At 38.5% G+C, this 26,420-nt stretch overlaps 1 protein-coding gene and 1 non-coding gene across 2 annotated transcripts in view; one reads left to right on the top strand and one right to left on the bottom strand.

The window, feature by feature from the left end:
- The first annotated feature begins 478 nt into the window (after positions 1-478).
- On the top strand, positions 479-560 carry trnas-aga. Its single transcript has one exon. It is a non-coding gene; the product is annotated as a tRNA-Ser (tRNA).
- A 9,363-nt stretch (positions 561-9,923) lies between these two features.
- grb2b (growth factor receptor-bound protein 2b) overlaps positions 9,924-26,420 on the bottom strand; it is a 31,658-nt gene continuing 15,161 nt past the window's right edge. Inside the window, exons 3-6 of the mRNA XM_040123724.1 lie at positions 18,171-18,268; positions 13,473-13,595; positions 12,641-12,809; positions 9,924-10,634 (exon numbers count right to left, since the gene is read on the bottom strand). Of these exons, the coding sequence (XP_039979658.1) occupies positions 10,449-10,634; positions 12,641-12,809; positions 13,473-13,595; positions 18,171-18,268 (576 nt within the window). The 3' untranslated portion in view covers positions 9,924-10,448. The remainder of the gene's footprint in view (positions 10,635-12,640; positions 12,810-13,472; positions 13,596-18,170; positions 18,269-26,420) is intronic.

The following is a 26,420-nucleotide window of genomic DNA, read 5'->3' as shown; positions in this document are numbered from 1 at the left end:
TGCTTGTAATAATATCAGTTTACACCAGTGGTTCTCAAACTGAGGGGCGGGCCCCCCTGGGGGGCATAGAGCCACTGCGAGGGGGTGACCAGGGGAAAAACTAGAATCCTTTTTTATCAGTTGCTTCCCCTATCATTGGGGTTTGACAACCACGGGTTTACACAGAATGATTACAAGAGGGTGAATTGACTATCAAAGCACCGTTCACTCAACAATATTTATTGGATACAGTATTAATAAAGATGGAAGGCTGCAATGTTGGGGGAAGTCCTTTTGAACTTGAAGCAAACTGAGGATAGATTAATGGTAGTTTTCCCTCCCCACATGCTGCCAGTACACCATTGTTGAGACTTTGCAGTTGAATGCCACTAATATGGTTTTACTTTATAATGATTTTTTTGGGTCAAAAACGCAGCATGTCTAAACAGTACTATGATTTTAAGTATGAATTTCTACTGTGTGCGGTTGTAAGCAGTAAGTTGTCGTGGCCGAGTGGTTAAGGCGATGGACTAGAAATCCATTGGGGTCTCCCCGCGCAGGTTCGAATCCTGCCGACAACGCTATCTACTTTTTAGACCATTTTATTCAAGTAATATTTATAAACCATGATGCTGAACATACCATGTCACGACAACTGCACATTTCCACAAAACGATGACATTTGCGGGCGAAATGACGTGATCGTATCAATAAAGCATCACAGGAAGTTACGGAAGCTCAGCTCAGGAGCTGGATTCGCCAATGTAATGGTTTAAAATAATGAAACCGCGCCCTCCAGTGTTCAGCTGCGCGACATCGCTTAGACTGCTCGAATTTTATTTCGATAGGTTAATAGAGTCCAAATCAAAAAAATCTTACATTTTAACCATTGGTGGAGATCGATCTTTCCTTACGGCAAATCTTGTTTTTTCAACAATCTTGTTGATTTTAAAAGGCTAAGACACTATGAACTTTGTCACACACTGGTTCAGCTGTCTACAATTCAATAAGACGGAATATACTGCACAATACAGCAGGCAATATGAAAAATGTATACTTTAAAAAATATATATTGTATCTTATAAACATTTATTGTCACAATCTGTATATATGTTAGATATATAGATATATGGCTAGCAATATTGTATGTATTGTAAAATTGTCTTTGTTCTCTGTATCTTAACATCTCAGTGACACTGACGCCTTATTGCTGCAAAGTAGGTTGTATATAATTTATAGAAATTTATTTATTTTCCCGAAATATTTGGGTCTTGGCTTCTTTTATGATTGAAAATTTCAGAAAGTTGACAAAACAAATATAACTTGATTTTACCAGGTAGAATAAACGGTGGAGATAAGCCAGTAGGTGGCAGTAATAAACCAAACATGACTGAAAAGAAGGCGTGCACTGGTCACAGTACACCAAATCAGCTTGCATAGACTTGGATTGATGTAAAAAGGAAAAAAGAAAAAAAAAGTATTCACATAAAAAAATTCTAATATTTATGTTTGGAGTGTCAACATTGGACTGCAGCTGGTTAAGAGTGAAATGATTTAAATGGATAAGCTGTCCTCCAACATGTCACCTTTAAGTTATGTGTACTTCTATCAATTTCAATTACTGTTTTGCCATGTTTGCTAGGTATTTATGAGACATTTGGCAACAGCAGTAACAGGCTGGCTGGGGTAGAAAGACTCCAGTGTTTGAAAAATACAGGCTATTTGCATGAGGAGTGGTTAAACAAGTTAAATTGCCTCACTACAATGTTCTGACAGAATATGACAGATAAACTTGAGAGAGTTTAGGCCTTGAATGAAACTTTTGAATTCCAGATTGCCACCTATCGTGACCCTGAAAGCACCCTCAAAACAGTTACAAATGTCTGGGACAGGAGTGTGTCAGAATCTGTTTGTACTCATCCTGTCTATCTGTTTGCCAGTGGGGAGTGGAGTGGAAAGTGTCAACCTTTGCATGCCAGATAAATGCATGCATTCATACAGTTGAAACGAGTGATCTGATATCATACACCTACACAGGGAGACTGATTGTTTCCATGGGCTCATGATTTAATATATTACATGAGGGAATGAGGGTTACACTTTGCCTCAGTGATGGACTGCTGCCCACTCAGGTGATATCATCGAAAGCCGTAAATACGCCAGAAATAGACCCTGAGGAGCTCAAGCTGAGGGAAACAGTCAGATGTGGGTTTTGAAACTTTTGAATATGGGGGCAGACTGGTGCAAAGTTTTAAAGAAGGGGGCCACAGCTGTAAAATTATTAAAAATGTGTTAAGACTCACATTAAATATCCTGATTCTTGGTAATGATAAAATGTGCGTTTTCAGTAATTACATTTTTTATTCAGTGTAACAAATGATGGCCCAATCAAGAAGGTTAAATATTTTAACATAAAATAATATAAATTAATAGCTGCAATTTGTAACTCAAAGTAGCCTATGGTCATGGACAGATTATGAGACAAGGGCCCCCTGGACATAGACATGTAAAAGTCTCCCTACCCTTCCTACATAGGCGCAAGACAATGAGACTTGAAGAGACAGAAAACGACTATAAACGTGTCTCTTTGTGAGCACTTTACATCTCTTTGTAGTCTGTTTGAGCTAATTGCATCATTTTGTAGTCGTTTAACATGTCTTTGTTGTTGTTTTTTATCTTTGTTGGCGTTTTGCATCTCGTTGTGGTCATTTTGCATCTTCTTGTCATTTTGAATGTCTTTGTAGTTGTTTTGCATCTGTTTGTTGTAGTTTTGTGTCTCTTTGTAGTTGCTTCAAATCTGTTTGTAGTCATTTTTCATTTCTTTATGGCGATTTTCCATCTCTTTGTGGTCATTTTGTGTCTTTGTAGTCATTGGACTCACTTTCCAACTTTCCAACAGCCACTTCATAGAGAGGCTCTGGTGTACTGGTAGGCCTGTTCAATAATCCATCCATGATACGGTCAAGGCAACTACCTATTACAACTACCTATTGTTGTTTCCATCCTACATTGAAGTCTGAGATAAAGCACCTTGATATACAGCAAACAACAAGACCTTAATTCTATATTTTATTGCCCACATCCTACAGACTACATACTGCAAATCTCTCTTATGTGTGATTTCCCAAACTGGGTTTATTTTTTACAATTAACCAAATCCAGACATCATATTTTATTTACCTCAAATATATCTGCCTATAAAAAACAATGTCAATCCATGTGTGTGTCTAGACCTAAATTAAAATATCAGAGACTATTATTATCATGCTGACGGACCGGCACAAACAGGTCACTAGATCACACACTAACAATAATCTTCTCAACTCTGCACGAAATGTCCTCCTCACTTGCAAATCCTCAACTCATTTTAAAATGTCCAAACACAGTAGTGAGCTTTGGGTTTTTAATGCTGGCACAACTGTTGTTGACTACTATAGTAGCACCATATGGCAAACAGCCTAGTCAGGCTTAAGAGGCAAAACCCCTGGGGCAGAGTTTGTGCTTCAGCCCTATACTTTAGAAAAGCCTCCCACAGTTATGAGACACTTATAATTTTATATAGTTCTATATGCAGAATGTAGAAAACCCTTATATTAATTTGATTTGAATTACAGCTTGTGGTATCAGTGGTCAACGGAGGCCACATCACTGGCAAATTTCATAAAGATGAATAGAGGCACTGGGGCAAGCTGATCTCTTTCATAACTAGAATATATTCCAGATGAGAGGGCTAGAAAGACGACTGCAACACTGATGTAACAGTGTCTGTATATGGCAGTTGGTGACAAAAGTGAAGGCTGAGAGGAGGCAGTTTGGACAGAAGAGCTAAAGTGGTACTTTGAGCGCTGAAAGTCAAAATGTGGAGCAGACAATGCACCAGACCGTGGCTAACGTGTTGTTAAAGATCTCACTGGGCTGCAGCACAGTGCTGCATGCATAGCACCCCAGGCTTCTCTTCAAAATATGAAATCCTCAGCTTCCTCTTCACTGCTTCTTCTGATCAACTGACACATGCACATCATCTGCAGCTCAGGAGAAAGAGAGACGCTTTGGATATGTTTCATAATTAAATTCTGGCCCTATGTAATGACTTGGCATTTAGATAAAACCACTCACTGACTCACTGCTACCCCTCTGGTGTCTGAAAGAATGCAGATTTCCTGTACATTTTTAGACTATAGCCCATATGCTTTAATACAACACAACATAGTCAACATTAGGTCTAGATCCCCAAAGGCTAGGATGTCAAAAAGGATAAATCCCTTCATGACCATTTGGGTGTTGTTGCATGTTTTAACCTATTTATTATAAGTCAAATAAGCATACTGTAGAGTTCTGAATGTATTTAAAATACAATGCAGTACAATCCAATGTTTAAAAACTTGCAGTCTTTAAACTTCCTTGATAGAGACAATGAATCACAGCAAAGATCATTATTGAATCCTGGTTTTTAGAGGTTCCCACTACGACAGAACCACCATCCACAGCGGAAATACGATCTGTGCTTTCAACTCTGCTAACTATGCTAAAAATCAAAGCTTGCCTGATATTCATTGTGATGGATGACTCATCACAAGCAAGTTTCAAGTCTGCAAGCTGATTGTTATTATACTGCACCGACAGGTAAACTACATGGAAACCACTGGCAGCCTAGGTAGGAAGATTGAGTACATGAATGAATTAAACGTTGTGAAAAAGGTTAAAAGTAATGTTAAATCAAATCTATATAGCCTTCGAAAAAAGTAATAACATATCTTTCCTCTTAGAAATAAAAAGTTAAATTCATAGCAGCCTTGCGTTAACTCAGGGGTTTTATCTTTATGTGGCTAATATTAGCAAATTTTAGATATACATATACTGTACATATTCCTATTTGCTTGTGTTGTGTTCACTGACAACATGACACACAACTTACTTGGCCAGAAATGATGAAAAATTGTTGGATAATGTGCCATTATCCCGTAATTACCACTTGCGGTCGCTGTTTAGCCAACCTTAAGTAGCTTAACTTCAAGTACCCTCAATTTGTTGTGAAAATACTATACTATATAATACTACTATACTCCCTTTAATGTTACATACACAAATAATAAACAATAACTTACAGTATCACTGATACAACACACCCAAAACCAATGTCATCACCAATGCCTGTCGCGACCTACAGGTGAAGAAAATGATAGCTGTTGAATATTATTTTACGCCACCTACGAGCAATTGGTGTTAAAGTTGAAGTTTTTGCTATTATATAAACACTGTCTGTATAAACACTGCCAACTGGTGGAATTTCCACTTTGGCTGTTGCTCTTTCAAAATGAATTGGCACAAACTGTTTCAATTGCATCATCAGAGGGTCCTTTACAGGCAGTGGTGCCAATTTAGTGCCTTTGTCTCTAGATTTACTGACTTTTCATACCCCTTTAGCAAGTTTTCTGCACAAAAGCACCTAGTGAAAAATATAGCGACTTTTTGGACAAACCTTAGCTACTTTCTGTAGAAGAGAGTCACGAGTATTTCTCCATGAGTGTGAGCTCAGACTTTCCCTCTGCAGACACACCTCTCTACAAAGTTGGCTGCAAAGCAGCTGACACAGACATGAATGGGCTTCCAAAATTCTCTGAGTGATAATTTAACAAATAAATAAAGCTGAAATCACAGCACAGTCGTGGTTTTTAATTTATGTCAAATTATATTAAATTTGGATTATAGCAGGGCAGAACAGCAGCTTGGAAATGCCTTGGAAGTGACTGCTGGTAACATGTAGTCTTAATGGGCTGCGTTTCAGTCACTATTTCATACAAGTTGCAAATGCAAATGAGAACAGCTTTATTGGCAGAATACTGTATTTGTGAGCACAAACAGTAGGAGATAAATAAACATATGAAGGGCGGTCCAGCCATATACTAAGTTTTGACCTATTCTTGTTAAAGAGATTATTTTAGTCATGAAGTGTTAAAAGAACACTGTTGAAGTGTGTTACAGTACTACCCTTATTTGCTTTTTGGTTGAGAGCTAGATAAGAAGATAAATATTCTAAGTCTAAGTCTGTATGGTAAATATAGTATGTACAGACAGATAAAAATGAATGTGCCATTGATTCTATAAGTCTCTGAACTCTACTGGTGGGATGGAACACCATTCATCCAAACGATTCTATCAGATTTGGTGTTTTGATGATAGTGGCAGAAAGCACTGGCTAACATGTCAGTCCAAAATCTCCAATAGGTGTTCAATTGGGTTGAAATCTAGTGACTGCAAAGGCCATGGCATATGATTCACATAATTTTTATACTCATCAAACCATTTAATGACCCCTCATGCCCTATGGATGGGGGCATCCTGGAAGAGACCCCTCCCAACAGTTCAGAAATTTTTCATCATAGAATAAAGTTGATCACTTAGAACAACTTTGTATTGATTTGCAGTGACCCTTACCTCGAAGGGGGACAAGTGGACCCAAACCATGCCAGCAAAATGGCCCCCACAGCATAATAGAGCCACTGGATCCCCTCATTGTAGGGGTCCAGCATTCAGGCCTGTACTGTTCTCTTGGTGTACGCCACACATGCACTCACCCACTTGTTGAGAATATGGTGAAGGATGACTCATTTGATCATATCACACTTTTCCACATCTCTGTAACACTGAACTGTCAAATGTGCATTCATCTTTTTATTTGAGGGGTTTATGCACTGCAACCCTACTCTAATATCCCTCTGTATGTAATGGGCAGTCTGATCACATCCTGCATTGACATTCTCAGTCACGAGGAATAGCTGCTTTTCTGTTTTTCCTTACATTTTGCACTAATGCACAAGCATCACAGTCATCAAATGTGCACTGTCGACCAAAATTTCCGACCCTATTTTCTGATGTCTTTCCCATAGAGCTAAATGCAGATGTCACTTTAGTCACCGTTCTTATTGAAACACTAGCCAGCTGAGCAGTCTTTGTGCCTGAAGCACCTGTTATCCATGACCCAACAAAGAACCCTCTTTCAAAGTCACTCAGATCTTTTCCACTTGCTGTCCTGATACAAAATCAGAGTCAACTGGGCCTGCTCAGCATTTTTATACATGCCGCAGAGCATGATTGGATGTTAATTGCTTAATTGTACCATGCAGTGCACATATGTGGAAGGATTTGCATTTGTTATGTTTCATCACTCACTTCTGTAGGCCTCAACTTGTCATTTGTCTGTAGCTGGATCCAGCCACCGGTTAGCTTAGCTTGGCACATAGCCTGGAATTAGGGGAAAACAGCTTGTCTGGTCCTGTCCACAAGCAACAAAATCTGCCTACCAGCACCCCTGAAGCTTACTAATTAAGAGATATATTCTTATATTCTTTGTTTAATCATTACCAAAATTTAGGCATAACAACGACAATTGGCAATTTTAAGGGGATTATGTGCCCGACTATTTCTTTTCTATGCTACACTAAGTTAAGCAGTCAATGGCTCCAGGTAAATACTTGTCACACAGATGTAAGACTGGTATCAATCTCCTCATCTGTTAGCAAGAAAGCAAATCAGTACATTTCATTAAATGTCGAACTATTCCTTTAAATGTAAAACCTCAAACATACACAAAAACAAAATGTTAGCTATAAAATATAAAATAAAAATTTGGCTAAAACATTCTTTGACTTTACATTAGCAAATGTTTAAACTACTGCTGCTGCTGCTATTACTTTCTTTTTCTTTAGTTGGAGCAGGCTGGCACATGGAATCATTATAAGAATGACTGCACAACTCCGTCTTTTGGAGAATCTGCAGGCCGCTAAACGTGAGTAAGTTTGATTATGAGTCAGTTACCACCCACGTCCAGTAGATATGTCCTTTTTAAAATACAAACCACAAAAATGATTCTCATTTTTTTAATAATTGCATTTTATTAATTGAAAACAAAACAAAACAAAACAAAAATGCAAATAAAAAAAGAGCAAAAAACAAAACCGTATCATTAGGTAAGACAAGGCGAGAGACACTTAAATAAGAAGAGTTCCATGTTGGTGAGGACAAAGGTGAAGGCGGGTTGATGTAGGAGGAGGAGTTTAAGGAGTGGGGGGCATTATCGGATGGGACAGGTTGGATTATGTACACTGTTTCTCACTGCAGGACTGGCAGGCCCCATAGAGGGAGGGGGCTCAAAGTAGCAGGTCGGAGACACTGAAACACCAGAGAGAAAGGCACTATCCAGAGAGAACAAGAAAACAGAAACAGATAACACAAACACAGTAAACAAATGCACACACTGGACCAGAGATAAAAAGTTTGACAAAAAAGTGCTTGACCACAGAATTGGACAAAGAAATAAAAAAAAAGTAAAAAAAAAAAAAAAAAAAAAAAAATCTTTTACATCATTTAAGCTGATCTCTCACCTTTTAGCATAAAAGACAATCTCTCAGTTTTCTGGACTGTTAATCTGTGCCAGCTGCAGATCTGCACTGGTGATTACATAATGTGATTATCCAAACTCAGCCTCTTTGCTACGTGCAGGTATAACAAGGAGGAGAGCGTCTGCGTATGCATGCATGTAATGAATGTGTTTGAATATGCATGTTAACTACCTGTACATATCCTCATATACCACTCTTTTTAAGTGAATATCGACAACATTACTATTTCAGCATGTCTTTTAAAATCCCTTGCGTGGTTGTGTAGTTCAGTTCTCTGACCTTGCTTCCCTCATGTTAATGTCTATGGACTCAGTCAGCTACATTCACTGCCCAAGTAAAATGGCTGCAATAAATACATTGGCTTTGAAAAGGTGGCTGACCTTTATACAGGGCTTCGTAATACAACGGCTCTTGCAGCATTCATGGCTCTACTTGCTGGTCAATGTTAACTTCCTGACAGGATTGGTTTCTGCATTATAGACAAGAGAAACCTTTCAAATGGAACCTATGACCCCTTAAATATCATGCTGTATTATCTGAGAGCCCTCAGACAGATTCAGGAAAAAAAAAAAGAATCTTTTACATCATTTAAGCTGATCTCTCACCTTTTAGCATAAAAGACAATCTCTCAGTTTTCTGGACTGTTAATCTGTGCCAGCTGCAGATCTGCACTGGTGATTACATAATGTGATTATCCAAACTCAGCCTCTTTGCTACGTGCAGGTATAACAAGGAGGAGAGCGTCTGCGTATGCATGCATGTAATGAATGTGTTTGAATATGCATGTTAACTACCTGTACATATCCTCATATACCACTCTTTTTAAGTGAATATCGACAACATTACTATTTCAGCATGTCTTTTAAAATCCCTTGCGTGGTTGTGTAGTTCAGTTCTCTGACCTTGCTTCCCTCATGTTAATGTCTATGGACTCAGTCAGCTACATTCACTGCCCAAGTAAAATGGCTGCAATAAATACATTGGCTTTGAAAAGGTGGCTGACCTTTATACAGGGCTTCGTAATACAACGGCTCTTGCAGCATTCATGGCTCTACTTGCTGGTCAATGTTAACTTCCTGACAGGATTGGTTTCTGCATTATAGACAAGAGAAACCTTTCAAATGGAACCTATGACCCCTTAAATATCATGCTGTATTATCTGAGAGCCCTCAGACAGATTCAGGAAAAAAAAAAAAGAAAAAAAAAAAGAAAAAAAAAAAAAAAAAGAAAAACTTGAGCACATTCTAGAGCTACTAGGTCTTATCCAGACTAACTAAAGGATTGAACATAATTTACAAAAAAAAAAAAAACACAATTTGTGATGAGAGGTATAACAGACAAACACATACAAATATATAATATATATTCTTAAAAAATGGATTCTCTCTATAGTTGATTTATTTATACAGCCAATGGCTGATGTACAATGCTCACGTGCCAATGAACTTAAACATGGAAACTTGTTGTACTGTAGATGGCATCATTTCTTTCCTCTATTCTTTTTTGTACATTTTTAAAACCGTTTCTTCTTTTTTATATTTTTAATTTTTTTTTCCTTTAAAACAGAGTTAGGATTTATCGGTAGGCATTTCATTTAGGAGATTAAAACAACATGCGGCAAAAGAAAAACAAAAAACACAAAAGGCAGAATGTTAAGAAGTTTAGGAGAAGACAGAAGCAGCTGTGGGAGCAGTAGAATCATTTGGTTATCTTCATGGTTGTTGTACTACGATTTAGTTTCTCTGCATTTACATTTCCCTCAAAGACAGTTCAATCCTCACCGAGGTGTTCAATAGGGCGGTGAACATTCTCAGCACAAGTAAAAGTTGATTTTGCTCAGCTGCCACCCACACAGCGACACCTACGACAGCACTACTCCTGTTTTATCTCTCTCTCTCTCTTTCAGTGGTCTGAATTCTTCCTGTCTGCTCCTGTTATCGTGGAATGGCCAAGAGGGGTGGAGGAGTGGTTGGGGGGTTGGATGGGGACTGATGAAGAACAATGATGATTATGATGGTGGTGATGGTTGCTGTGTTGTGGCTGTTGTTCTTGTTTACATGGTCTGACTTTTTACATGTTCCGATTGACAGGCGTAACGTAGTTGCGGGGGAACATGCCCGTTTGGCCGTGGCAACCTCCTTTCCACCAGTTGGGGTCAGAGTTGTCCAGGACTTGGATGAAGTCGCCGCGTCGGAAACCCAGCTCTCCTTCCTCCTGGGGGTCAAAGTCAAATAGCGCCTGCACATATGTGGGATGCTATGCAATCAAAAGAAGGGAAAAGAGGTTGCAAGACAGTTTAGCAACGTGATGATAAAAACAGTAATGCAAATTGACAGAACATACATACCAACTCTGAAACATTCACAACTGATTTCTGACTCTATGCAATATTCAATAATTCAGTAGCTGACTTTCATGTCACCTACTGTCCACGCCAGGTAATAAAGCTGGGGTTATAAGATTATATACATTATGTGAATGATAACATCCGACAAGGTTTACACTCCATGACTGTGATTAATAATATAGGGGCCAAAAAAATAAATAAAAAACTGCTGGGAAATTTCAAACTCAGGAGGACAAAACAAATTTAATTGGTTCTCACAAATATTGATTATACTCAACCTACAAGAATAAACATTAGTGCTGTATCTTCCTAAACAATATAATCAAAACTGTCTTTCTAGTGAAGATAATATGTAGCGTCTCTCTCTCTCAAATACACAGGCTTTCCTCTCTCTGTCCTCTCCTGCTATCTGTCTCTCACAAACACACACACACACACACACACACACACACACACACTCTCTCACAGCTATCTATCACTGTCTCTCTTTCCCTCTAACCTGCAACTTCTTTGCATCTTTTTATTTTCTGAGTGGTTTTGGTCACGGTTCCTGTCTTCCTCCTCCTGCAGCTGTCCTTAAGACTTGCAAGCTGCAACTACACTGCAGCTGAAATGTTTCAAAAGTGCTTTCTGTCCTCCTTCTACTGTGCTCATTTTGGCATCCAGATTTACGCAAGTATAAAAGCACAGTTGAAATTAAATCTGCGAGGTTCTCCACAAGAAGCTTATGTTTTCTTTTTGAATGTATACAAATACAAAAAATTACCCTAGTTCCAACCTGTTTAGCCATCATCTTTAGCTACAGTTTAATACTGGAGCATTACCTTAGAGCTCCAAACCCCTGTTTCACCTCTTTCAAATATAAGATACAAGTGTTTATTGATATATTTGTCCACAACTCCTCCTGTGGACGCCCTTAACTGGAGGCTGCTGTATGAACACATAATGAATGATAATATGGTAAAACAAAGTTGTAATAGCATAAAATATGTCTTTATAGTAGAAGTTATAACTCTTGATCTGCTTACAAATACATTATAGTATGTTAACAGTTTATTAACTGTTTATATATTGCGTTTATGTGGGGGACTACATTGTTAACATTTTTTCTTCTGGGTTCAACTATGAATGAGATTAATGCAAAAGAAATCATTACCACACGTATTAACCTATTGGCTCCATGTTAGTATGAACTCCGAGAACTCAGAGAATAAAATTGTGGATTTGGTTCAGAGTAAGTTAGACAATACTGTTGATTCTGTTACTGATATTAGTTTTAGTTAACTTGATAAAGGATTCTCGCTGCATCTGCTGACCAAGCACCTGATCATGATTACAATAATTACAATTACAGTTTTGCCAGTTTTACCCATTTAATTTTTTTCCTAATTGGTGTTGTCATAACTAAACATATAATGAATCCATGGGAGCATGTTGTTTGCTGTTGTCTCTATTGTGTTATGTCAGCTATGTGTGGTGGCAGCATTTTGAATAATCTCTCTCAGGGGCGAACCAACCTAATAATAAATGATTTTTTTGCATATTCAAAGGAATTCTCAGCACAATACAGATGTTTTTATGCGTCATGTTAACAAATCATCCCCGAATCAACCAAACTACAGTAAGTTCATTTGTGGTTAGGCTGACAACTAAAATGCTTTTGGTTCTGCAGCGTTAAGGATTTCACTCCTCCACAAGTGATCTAGATTGGAGGGAGCATGCGTGGTACTGGTAAATTAAACTCGTTTACGTCTATATAGTTTATATTATCATTATTCTGTAATAAATCTTAAGACAATATAGCAACATTTTACCATTTTTATTGTTTTTCTGCCATAGGTGTCATTTCTGTTTTATGGGGAAAAAAAAGCCTAACTCCCAGACTGTGTTCAGTGTTAGATATGTCAGTTTTTACCTGGGGGACCTGTTCTATGTCTCGCAGAAAGATTTGCTGATTGCGGGAGACTGAGGTGGAGCGGTGGTAGTCCACCAGCTCGTTGAGGGAGTTAAACTTCACCACCCATAGGAAATACTTTCCAGCCCCATCACGAAGAACCTTGAAATGTTGGACGTCATTTCCAAACCTGCAGGGGGTCATAGAGAGGAAAACTATGAGGAAGGGATTTTCAACATTATTTACAAATATAAAAAGGTACAATTTCTGACAGCCATTAAGAGTTGTCTGCAAGGCAGTCCACAGATTTAAAGAAATGTACACATGAACCTCACTTATCAAATAGGTGTGTCTGTGATAGACTGGTAAGTGTTAGTCAAATTAATCAGTCATGCCAGTAAAAGACTGACATTCAATACTAGCTGCCTTAGTGGAATCGGGACAGTCCAGACAGTAATTAAGATCCATATCTTGGCACCAACTTTACATGTAACCTGCTGTGAACTGATGAGTCTTTTGGGAAGGTCAGAATGGAGACAGACAAAGAAGAGGAAATGAGCTCTGTATGTGTCAGCTAAAAAACTAAGTACTCATAGGGCTCATCTCCAACACACAATACAAATACTCATAACTGCCAAACACTGGTCACCAGAGGGCAGTACTGAGACTTCACAAGAATAAGGAAGTGGCTGAGCTAATGACTCAGACACACCAAGTATGGAAACGTATGAACCAATCAGTTGTGAGGAAACTGTCCACTTATCTAAGTATAATATTAACTGCATTAATAGAAAACAGTATGAGTGTGAATCATGTTTTTCCCTGAGCGATACATTGGTGCGGTGCTACTTACTTCACAGAGAGGGAGAAGTCCCCTGGTGCACTCTCGCTCTCTCTGATGAGGAAGGCCCCATCATGCCTCTGTTTGTTTAGCATCTCCTCTGCTTTGGCCCGGGGAATCTTCCCAAAGAACCACCTGGAGGACAAACAAAACAGATACAGGTGAGAGTCGACTAAAACTGATCCAAAGCCACCCCTTAGCCATATTCTGGCTTTGACTGGATCCATGGAATCTATAGGAATGCTGAATGGTTTTGTTTTCTACTGAGAAAATTGTTAACACCCTTACTGTGTGAATATAACGAAGGAGCAAAATGCATGATAATTTAGTAGTGTCAAGGCAGTGCTACGACAATCCATTTTTCTCTTATGCTACTTACTATACTCAGGGTGATAGGGGAGCCTAGGCCAACATGCATTAAGCAAGAGGCAGGGTACACCTTCGACTCCTTCATCACTGTATGGCAGCGCTAACACCCTTTAACAACCACACACTGAGAATAACATTCACACCTATGACCAACTTACTCAAACTGAAAGTCTGTGGACAGTGGGAGGAAAACCAGAGGACACAGAGCGAACATCACACAAAACACCACACCTCCTGCTTTGGAGGTATGGACTGAGGAGACAACAGTGAGGACAGTGCTAACCACTGATCCACCAAGGCACTCGGTGGTGATAGTCAATGGGCTAAATTATACACAGAATTAAATGCAATTCAGTATTTTCTCAGACTGGCCTTTGGGCCATACAAAGAGAGTCCAATAACCTTCCATGTACATGGGAAGCTAAAGTTGAAGATAGGAAAAAGTTACATGAGTATGGGACAATCCTCTGAAGCTGTACTGACCATTCAAATGCCAGGACGTAGATGAGGTCACCACCTAATAATAGTGGCAAAAAGTTCATTCTATGATTCTCCTTATGTGAACTCGAGAGCATCTGTGTTTCAAAGTCTATAACTTGAGAAGTAAGACCTTTTACAAAAATAACATTAAAGTTTACATTTATAGCAGGCGGGTTTATAATCACCCTTTAAGCGGCATTTATTTATTTTTAGTTGCACATATGCTACTAACACATCATAGTGAGAAGGCCCTGACAAATGGAATAAGTAAGTGTGATAAGGTGGGAGAAATGGGAGAGAAGGCGAGTGAAAGCTCTTTACTTGTATAAATAATTAAAAAGTACGGTCAGCCAAAAGATGACATTTTGGCTCCTTTACACGTAGGTGAAAATCAATAATGAAATGGTCAACTCTTAATCCACTTTGTATCTGTGCTTGGCAACACAGCAAGCCTGCGCACCAAGTCTCTTTCCCTGTTTGATAAAAAAGTGATAGCAGAGCAATTAATGGAGCCAAGGAAGTGACAGGAGGAGGATAACGACTGTCATTACTATCAGACGCGCACATACGCACGCACGCACGCACGCACGCACGCACGCACGCACGCACGCACCTACATCTCTGTCCCTGTGAGGTGGAAGCATTCATGCTGTTGTACCACTCTTATTCCTAGATTGTCACACAAACCTAGGCATCAGCCATAAAAAAAAAATTACTTGGACTTGGAGTAGAGCCAGACTTCATTGTTTGCTGCTGTATTGCTCAGCTGTGTGTGCATGTCTGCTGGGCTGTGTGGGTGCCTGGTTCTTTCTGGTGGCACTTCATTGTCACCACAATGTGAGACAAAGGCAAACACCAGCACCATCGTTGCCCCATCACCACTATTTCTAGTCCATTACTGTACGGGAAAAATTACAGCAAACCTACAATCTAACAAGAAACAATAAATGGAAAAACAATTTCACTCATGTCAAAATCCCACAGGTTGCATCATACCGAAACCATATTTTACTACCGCACCAACAAATCATACTGAAAAGTGGGCTGGAAAAAAAGACAGTTTCTAGAAAAACAACCTCATTGATGACGTCCTAGGAGGCGGTAACTCCTCTACACACAGCTTTACTACAGAGCCCATCGGGACAAACAACATGACCACCACTGGACCACCTCTCACAATCACTGAAGACTGAGATGGATCTTGCCTTAGTGGATATTTGGCCCACAGGCTATTGCACAATAAAAGCTGGCTATTTAATTGCAAAGCTTTTACTATGAAAAGCAGACACTCAAAGTGTTTGCATTAACAGCCATGCTCAACTTTTTTTTTTAAAAACACTCCTATGTTAACATGCACATGGAACGCTAACAAAACAATTATAAAGTTTTTATGGATGTATGTAAACACAAAAATTGGAATGAGTTGCTTGATTAGTTCTAATAACTGTATTTCACTGCTGCTCTGCGTGTTCTGCATATTCCAACTGCATTTCAAAACCTTAAGTGTGACTTACTGTTTGTCAACTCATGGAGAGAAAATACATGACTTAAATGGGTACAGTAATATTTTATTTAAAAAAAAATTATGTGGTAAAATTCAAAAACTGTTACCCTACTATGGAACATAGTTTTTGTAATATACAGTAATGCCCTACTTCACTACTTAACTGTCAGATTACAAGAAAGCACTTTAACAGATCTTTTCTTGTTTTCTTGCGTAGAAATGTCAGCTCCTGCACATGCACAGCCTGCTAAATGGCACGGCCTTTTCTGCCCTCTTTGATGTGGTTGGGATGAGTGGGAGGCAGGAAAATGAATCCCAACCCCCTGATGAGAAGGTAATATTAAAGTAATGATCAATTTGAGAGGTGAAATTTATCTCTCGTGTGAGACAGGAAGTGATAACTGCTTGCACAAATCTCTCACCGAGTCTGACGACAGGTGGCTGAGATACAGTCCTGGTTGAAATTATATGCAGCCCCCAAATTTTTAGTACAGAATTTAGAATATCTTCAGAAATGAATGCAAATTAGCCAATTTTGTATAATCAGAATATTTAATTAAATGTCCAAAGTTACTGAACAACAACAACAAAAATGCTTTCATATAGTGAAATAAAAAACACAAAGAAAATGTACTCTTGACCCAATTATTAGTAACCTTTTTATGAATTTAAATCAGTTCCTCAAACAAAACAAAAAACAAATACGCCTCACCTGTGCGTCTTTACATGGACTGAATTAACCAATTAATTAGGGTTTTACTGCATACCATATGCCGCACACTAAACCAAGTAGGGCTCCATAGGAGAAGGGCCAAGAAGGACACCACTATTGAAAGAAATGCACAGAAAGGCACGCCTAACGTTTCCAAAAACCTTCATAGATAAGCCACAAATTTTCCTGGATAATGTTCTATGGACAGATGAAACCAAAGTAGAGCTCTTCTGGAATGCAGTGGATCAGTTTGTTTATAGGCAACAAAATGAAGCCCATAAGGAAAAGAGCACCCTACCTACAGTAAAACATGTTTGAGGTTCTATCATGCTGTGGGGCTGCTCTGCTGCCTCTGTTACTAGAGGCAAGGAATGTATCAAAGGAATGATGAAATCAGAAGATTACCGAGGCATTTTAGAGTGAAATGTGTTACCCAGTGTCTGAAAACTAGGTTTGAGTCGGAGGTCTTTGGTCTTTCAGCAGGACAACGACCCAAAGCACTGATCCAGCAGCACAAAAGAATGGTTGATGTGGAAAAGATGGACCTTTTTAAGGCCAGCAATGAGCCTTGACCTAAATCCCACTGAGAGAGCTGAAATCTGCCATTGCAAAAATTATTCCTGCAAACTTAAAAGAGCCTGAATGCATAGCAAATGTTTAAAGGCTGCCATTGTTGCTAAAGGTTCTGCAACCAAATTTTAGTGAAGGGTGCCAATAATTATGTCCGGGTAATTTTTGTGTTTGTATTATTTCACTATTATGCAAGTTTTGTTATTTTATTTTGTTCATCAACCTTGGACATTTTATTAAAATATTTTGATTATACAATAATGGTTCATTTAAATTTATTTCTGAAAATATTCTATATTCTGTACTTAAAATTTAGGGGTGCCAATATTTTCAACCAGGACTGTAAGTGTAAGCACTATCTTTCTGTATGTATATTAATTTATAGAAAACATCGCATTCGATATGAAGGTGCTGGAAACTTTGTATAAATGCTTTAACACAGTTGAGAACCTTCATTATAATGATTATGAGAGATGTATGAGGTCCAGCTGGATATTAATTACCCATAACCACATTGAAGACTACAAACACTTGAGCATTATTGCTACACCAGCGCAAAGGGCAGACAAAAAAAAAACAAGAGCAGTAAAAAGCAAAAAAAAGCCCAATACAATAAATTACCCCTTGAAAAAAAAAAAAGAAAGTTGATAGCTCCCGGCAATGATGCAATAAGGTCAATTTTCAATTAAGAGTAAGAGGCCTCGAGCACATTAATAAAGAGAGCTAATCTGGCACAGTGCAAATGTCCAGACGTAATGTACTCTAAGGATTTTGCCAGGCGTTGCCTAAAGTGGTATGTGTCTAAACACATACACTAGCCAAGACATTGCATATGCTCAAATCTGATACGGGTGAATAGAACAGAGGTAGTTGGTGGTTGGCCTGAGAAACTGACAGTTCATGTGCCCAAATTCTTTTTCAATAGAGGGTGAGAGAGAGAGGAAGAAAAAAAAAAAAAAAAAAAATCAGTAGCAGAAAGTCATATATTATATGACATGTATATAACACACTTTCACAAATATATAAAGACTGTTTAAAAATTGACATTAGAGAAACCTGTATGCATAATACTTACGGATGGGCTTTCATCTCTATGTAATTCTTGGGGATGAAGCCGTCTTTTCCATTTAGCTCTGCCTTGTACCAGTTCTGATCACACTCTTCATTTAATACCTAGTGTTGACAAAGAGAATAGAGAAAGAGAGGTTGTTCAGGTTAGTGCCACATACAAACGTCATCAATGGAAAGCAACTACCCTCCTATATTAAGCTTCATGGCAATTGATTTAATTTCCGGACTTCAGATGGTGCATGTGCTGTATGTTGGAAAACCGCTTGGCAAATATTAGGCAACTTCAAAACTAACAGCAGAGGAAAAGGGAAGGCAAAAACACAATGTAACATATACAACTTTAAATACTTCAAAAGATAGATTCTAATTGGTTAAAGAGCAAATAATGTGTTTGCATGTGACCTACACCTTTAGCTACAGAGACTCATTTAGCAGTACACATTAGGAACACAGAGACAGCTGTGAGGGCATTCATGTCTGACAGTACAGCTACAGTGTAGGTCGGCTGGGCTAGTGTTGCATCCATGTGTATCCAAGTCAATATGTATGTTCCACTATGTCAGTGTGAGTGTGCTTATGAGAGATGGGCTGTGCTGAAGGAAATCAACCTTCACACTACAGCAGCTGATTTACCAATTTAAAAAAAAAAAAAAAAAAAAAAAAAAAAAAAAAAAAATGCCCATGATAGTTGTTCCATTCAAAAAAGTTAAAAATGTCTCAAGTGAATGCCATGCCACTTAAGATGTGTTTGGATTATTTCAAACCATTTAAAACTCTGTGGAATATTAATTTCAACTAAAACTCCAACTGCAAGCAAAACAAAAGGCGGATTTTTTTCACCTGATAATGTAACTGAAGAAAAGTAATGTACAATACCCTTCCTTACAATACATTAATTGCATTTCTGCTTTTCAGCATAATCTAGACATGTACAAATTTCAGAGGAAATCTAAGCAACAGCACTGAGTCATCCAGCTGCAATTTGAATCACACTGCAAAAAGGAATTCAAAGCCTATTTGGTAATCTATTGCCGTCACAGATCAGCAGGGTATAAAGCCTGAAAAGTGAAAGAAAAAGAAATGGCTTTTATACACGTCACACAACCAAACTGTTCGATTCTTTAACCAGCTTGAAGTAAAGCAGGCTGAGCATTAATCTCAGCAGTCAGGCAGAATCCTGATTTGAAGAATGACCTGAGTTTTACTCAGAAGAATTACATGAGCCAAGTCTGTTAAAAGCCTTTTTTCACTATCTTTGATTGCATCTCGTCTGCATATTTCAGAGAAAAAGACATTTTTTGCTGAGGCTGGCACGCAATCCGTTATGCAGCATCACTGGAGTTTTCTGCCAAAAGAAAAGCAGCACAACGATGAACACAAAACATCAGACAAAATAAAAAAGGCTGTTGACAATCCTTGATGCACATCAGACTCAAAAATGTTAGTATGTCCCTTTATTTTCTGAATCACAATTTTTTTTCTTTGCCTCCCTCTTCCTCAAGAGCCCAAGACAGCTGTTCAATTGGCCCCCGTGTAGTGCAAAAGGCCTGGGTCTATTTGCACCAGTGAGCCTGCAGAATGCCATCTGTCACTGGCCTTCCCCAGCTGCTAACCCTACACAAGACCAGCATTACTGGATCCGGGAGTGGCCTTGGACTAAAAACGTAAGTGGGAGTGGGTGTAGGTATGTCTATGTGTGTACGTGCATGTGTAACACAGCGGAGATATTGGGGTAATCTGTGTTACACAGAGAGATGGGAAGAGCCAGACAGGGTTAGTGCGTTTATGCTAGTCAAAGTGGCACTCTCTGAACCAAGACTCAAACAAAGAGCTTTAGCCTCTGGGCTGTATGTTGAAACACCAAACTGACCTTTAAGTACTAGTGCTTTAAAAGGCAGACTGATCCAACACTGTATGGCCTTACGGTCAGCTGACTGCCGACATGCAGGTCTCTGCTTACAATTGCACTGGCATTATCAGCCCATGGTCTGATGATGGCACTATATGAAAGGTCAGGTGATCAAATTTATTAAAATTTATCCTTTGGGGACCACAAATGTGTTCAATAAATTTCATGGTAATCCATCCAATAGTTGGAAATATCTCAATAAAAACCAAAAATGCAAAATTCTTAAAAAAAAAAAGGTGCTAGTAGAAAAGTCAGGGGATCACCAAGTCAGTCTAGGAACCATGAATATCTGTTCAAAACTATGCCAATCTATCACGTAGAGATAGGCATGAGATGAGATATTTCAGAGAATAAGTGAAAACTTTAACCTGCTGGTGGCACAAGAGGGAAAAGTCAGAGGGTGACCAAAGTCATTTGAATATATCCTCTAAGGACCTTGAATAGATATAGCCAGTTTTCTAGCAATCCATCCACACAGTTGTTGAGACATATCACTTAAAACCACAATCTTCAACTTCATGGTGGAACCAAAGGAAACCACCAAAATCAGTAAAAAAGATCCTCTGACCTTTTCTACCATCCATAGAGCCATGATGCTAGCATGAAAGGGCAGATTGAGGAGAGCAATTGTGTCATTCAGTGATCTTGCTTTACCATCTTTATTCCACGGATTCAACATGCTCAATTAGCCGAACCTAGTAAGGGAAGACTCGTGCCAACATGCCAAAGAAAACATTGCACAAACTGTGTGTGATTGCTGGCCGCAGTCACCCAATGACTGCCCAACAGCCAGACGCTGAAGTGGTGTTTGAGGGCCTTAGCATTACTGATACTGTGAACTCCAAATGAACTCCCTTTGCTTTCTGCCAACAACACAAGCAAACAGTCTCTTTATATTGTACATTTGTGACAGAGCAAGCGTTTGATTTAATTAAGTCCTGCACGTGTTGCTGTCGCACTAACCACTGACTCACAGGAAAGCTAATTTTGAGATGCTAGACCACCGCCCTGGGCTAAGAGTCATGAGTAACATGTGATGGTCCGAGTGGCTGATTTGCTTTATCCATGTATGCTGGAGTAAAACAGATCCAAGGAATCAGGCTCACAGCACAGCGTGCCTTCCCTCAGGGTGTTTTAGCAGTGTTGAGTTGAAGGAAGAGATGCTATGTAAAATGGGGAATGTGCAAGAAACCAAATTTCTTCACACTTAACCACTAACAAGACAGTAAAACTCCTACCCCTTTTAGTTGAAATGTTTTAAAACAAACATAATAGCAACAAATACTGCAGGAGTACAATACATGCTCTTCTACAGTGTTGTAGGTGGTAGAGTTGCCAAGAAGTCAGAGAGACAATGCTTCATCCTCACGACCCAGGCTCAAGCACACCTGTTGGCAAGTATCCACTCTGCTGAAGTGCCCTTCAAACCGACCTCCCCTGGGGAAAACTAAGAAAAACTTTCTTAACTACATTAATTACTTGTAATAGATTGACATCTAGTAAGTAGAATGATGTTAGTAGATGTCAAGTAGATTGACTCTGCAATTGTGAAAATAAGAACTGGACTTCAGGTTTTTCATTTCTTTAAAAGGCACTTTTTTCACCTAATCTTGGTAAAAACAAATTAATATTAATGGTCTTACAGTTCTATATAGTTTGGTCTAACACCCCAAAAATAGGGCAGCCTTACATCTGACACTGTTCAATGTTATCTTATATCATTGATAAATCCTACACCTCCCTACAATGCATTCTATCATTGTGGAGAATGAGAGTCTGTCTGCAGACAGCATACACCACTCCTCGTGACCTTGAGTAACCTCAAATAATTACCCAGTCTACAACCAACGTTAATAATAGAGCACGGCAGGTGCTGCAATATACTGTACGCCTGAGCTTATTTGAACTCTTAAGATTCTTAAGTGAATTTTCCAGGAGATTCATAAACAAGCCACTAGTTGTACTAGGGGTATCCAAGTCTATTCTGTCGATGTCCGATGCAGATATTTGAATGAATTATTCAGTATCTGCAAGTACTGATTGCATTTTTTTGGTTTACTTTTTATTTTAGGCTGAATTCGGAATGTAAACCTACATTATAGCCCTAAAACTCAGCTGACATCCATTTGAAACATATTGGGGTCACAGCTTAGGTGCAATATGTTCACATGGACTGTTGTATTGTTGTGGGACGACACAGCAAAGTGACAACACAGCAAAGTGTTGCATGGCTCCTAAGGATCCATTCAATAAACAAGTAAGAAACTCATCCCGGCAAAAATAAACTTGTGCGTACATAAAGTCATTTCCAGCTCAGTACAGCAAATTTGTACAGCTGGACAACCAGGCTATCTTGATATTTTAAGCCTTGCTGAAAAACGGTACGTGTGGTTAGATTTGTACAGACAATAAAAACATTTTGTCATCTTTTACACAAAACAGAATGTAGTACCAAGTGTTTGTGGCCAAAACTCGAATCGTCAAAGCAAGTTGTCAACAAACAGAACATGGAACACATTAAAAGATCTTGCTTCGTCTCAAGAAATATAGGGAATTGTTCTTTGCAAGCTTGCTACTTCAAAGAACCCCAAAACAACATTTCACTATTGACACAGGTGGATGTATCTGTGGTGTCACACTGTTAAGTCAGAGGTTTTTGTATATTATGTATACATGAAAATGCATTTTCTTTTATTACACCTATCATTATGAAATTGGTCAATGATCCCTCAACAATAATGATAGTTTCACATAGGAATTAAAACCTGTTAATTCCTGTAGTACGAATACCCCAACCCTACTGAACATCATATTTACTTTCCCTAAAAGAGACCAAAAACACTTAGTAGAGGCAAAACAAACTGATAATGTGAATGCCAGAATAGCTGAACAATGAGACAGCCAATGAGTGGAAGAACTGATCTATCATATTCGGTCAAAATAAGCAGCGGCAGTTACAGAGAAACTTCCATCACTTCCTACAAATATGTGAGCAAAGGGTTGGGCTAAACAGCTTCTCAGACACCAAGCACTACTACCCTCAGATGGCAATTTTGCATCCACAGACACAGCTAAGCTGCAGTGCCATAGTAAAACCAAGCCACTCTGATCATCCAATGCAAAGATTAAAAAAAGATAAGAGGGTTTCTCTTATCTTTTTCTGTTTCTGTGGAGCAATCACCTTGAGTTTTTTTCAGCAGTGTCTGATGTTAACAACAATGTTTAATGACACCTGAGTAACTCACTCTTTATTGAAAGTGGTTTCAGTAAGAGTCAGATCAAAGAAATAGCAGCATAATTAGATCTACTGATGCCACCATTTAATACCCCTTTATCAAAAGATTATTATCCATTTGACTGCTGTTTCCAATTTAAAGAAATAGTTTGACATTTTGTGAAATACGCTTTTTCGCTTTCTCGTGCAAAGTTAGATGTAAAGATTGATACCATATAAGGATATAGGCCTGGCTCCGTCCACCAGTAACAAAATCTGCCTGTAAGCCCATCTAAAGCTCACTAATCAACACTTTTTCCTTTTCTCGAGCATGCAAGTGTAAAAACATTGATTCGCTGTTTTAAAGCCAATTATGTGCCAGACTGTTTCTTAGACCTTACAAGCTCTAAATTTACTGTAAAAAAAAAAAAAAAAAAAAAAAAAAAAAGACATTGGTATCAATCGTCTCATCTAACTCGAATAAGTGTGTATTTCCCAAAATGTCACACAGTTGCTGAAAATACATCTCAAAAAAGACTGTTAATGTGCCATCATACAACAATTGCCCATCCTAACTGTGGCAAACAGTTTGATGAGTATTTTGAGTATAAGTCATTATAATTAGCAATTAGAAGACATTTGCCCAGCCTGTTAAAAAAAGATAAGACCTTTAGTTTGGATATTAAAGTAGTAACTGTTTATACAGAGAAATTGTATGCTCAGAAAATTTATCAAATGAAGCTCACTGAAAATGGTTGGCTTTGACATGTCTCAGAGTGACATTTGAGCTTAAATGCTTACAGGTCTATCTGGTTGCTCTCAAAATTGAAAGAATGGCAGTCCATGAGGAAAAGCAAAAATAAAATATTTGCTTGGCCAGCAGTTTTTAAAAAAAATCATACAGAGAGGAGACAACCACAGCATTGTGTTTGACTGAGCTCTGTGTGTCTGTTCCAAGCTGAGCCAGCATTGTGCTATTGCACTTCTGTGGATGACAGGCATCCCCCCCCTCTCTCTGATTTTTTTTTTTTTTTTTGTCTTTTTAATCTGATTGAGCCACAGTAGTTGCAGGAGTTTCTATATGAGAGGCTAAATCCAGGTCAGGGATTATCTCCTCCACAGCTGCCACTGCAAAATCCCTCCTCCACTTTTCTCTCTCTCTCAAACACACTAAAATATTAGACAAAGCACTTTCACCCACAAAACCATGTGTGACAATGAACATGGATAACTGTCATTCACACAAGATCCAGATCAACGAATGTTAATTCACTACCTCAGTAAAACCATGAAATTATACAATTTCTTGTATTTCAGTTTCACTAATAATCTTCCCAAGCTATGTTGTCTTTACACTAGAGATTTATTTAGACAGATGTGGAGAAACTGATGCAACGTGACAGGATTTATTTTCTCTTATTCTGCCGTCAAATGAAAAGTCAATGCAGCAACTCACGTCCTATAATCATGTTAAAGTATTTGTTATATAGATTAATAGAAATAACTAAAAAAAAAAAAAAAAAATTAAAAAAAAGGGACGGAAGTTGGTGTCACTGTCTATTGATGATTCATGGTTTTTTAGGGTTCATCAAGTAATCTTATTATTGTTTTAATACCTGTTCACTGTTAACACCGGAGCAGACGTAACATTATTTTTTTGCTGAGTCTTTGCTTTAATTTGGATGGGGTGTAAATGATAATGTAGAGATTAGATTCAAATCCTTACTTTCCCTTTTCCTGGCCACCTATAACTGAATGTCAAAGAAAATCTTTTGTATAACAATTAGTATGTTGAAAGAAATAACAACTCTCAAGAGGTCATTATTGCATAAGATGGAGGTAGAAAGTGAGGTACATAGTGAGACAGATAGTTTGGGCAGAGAAAACAAGATGCTAAATAAACCACGTTTGCACAGTCCACACAGGATTGCGATAAATCAGGAGCCGGGATTACCCTGGAGTGTGGGTTAATCTGAGCATACGGCAGGTCAGCCAGATAGAAAGATAGACTAGAAGCTCAGAGGCTGAAGCTTGTTTGGTCTGCTATTTGTAATGGACCCGATACAGCCTCCTCTGCTTATAGGCTCACCGGACGGCAACCACGCCAACATCAAACACTGATTGGTTATCTAATCAGACCATTAAAATTTATCAGTTCCAAGAGTGCACCTGGTAATGTGCAAAATCAAAGTTAGCCACTGGTAAGAAGAGCCAGTGGACCAAAGCTGAGAGGAAATACATATTTTTAGAAACCCACAAAGTGCACCACAGATCTGAACTGTAAGACCCTTTATTATTATCATTATCATTATTATCATTATCATCATCATCATCATTATTATCATCATTATTATTCCAAATTTGTCAAGCGACTTTCAAACACAGAGGAATCTGGAGTTTTAATCAAGGTAACGTTTTCCTTAATTTGGTCGTCTGTGAATGGCGTCATATCCCCTTTGCACACGCGTCAGCATTGTTGTTGTCTGCCAGAGCGATCAAAATTGACTTTTTAATCCAATTTTAAGCAACATTTTGACAATACATTTTTTAGAACTTGGTGGTTTCTAACTATATATTTTAACCAGATGAAGGACTTTAGTCATCGGAAGTCAGGATCTTAAGTTATCAGAGAAACAAGCTGAGCAAACGTTAGCAGCACCTCGACTCCCAGCCCCTCCGAATTGTACACTTTGTCTTTTGTTTGCTTCTGTCTGTTTGTTTTGATTGGGAGACCCCTAGCAGCCGAAATTACATACTGTGTGTTTAATTCTTAACCTACAAGAAAAAAATTTGATTTATATTACATAATATTAACAACAATTCCACAGAATCAGAAGATCAGATATGGAAGTGGTTCTTTGTAACTCAATAAGGCAACATATTTGCAGGGCAACATAAAACTTGCCCTCAGTTCCAGTGCAGACACTGACTTGGGAAGAAAAACTATAAAAACCAAAACAAAAAACAAAAAAACAAACAGCTTAAAAACAGTATAACTCCACTGATTTCATGACCATACTAGACCTATTTCTGGCCAAGAATGCTGAAGTCTCAAGATATCAAAATTTGTAGACCATGCACCCTCAGAAAAGGCTGCCATGGGGACACTTTAAAGTCTCTGTGGAGGCGTT

This window comes from Xiphias gladius, chromosome 3, assembly GCF_016859285.1.
Source record: "Xiphias gladius isolate SHS-SW01 ecotype Sanya breed wild chromosome 3, ASM1685928v1, whole genome shotgun sequence".
NCBI classification, from domain to species: Eukaryota; Metazoa; Chordata; class Actinopteri; order Istiophoriformes; family Xiphiidae; genus Xiphias; species Xiphias gladius.
The sequence above is the reverse complement of the archived record's forward strand: the minus strand, read 5'-3'. Positions and strand labels throughout refer to the sequence as shown.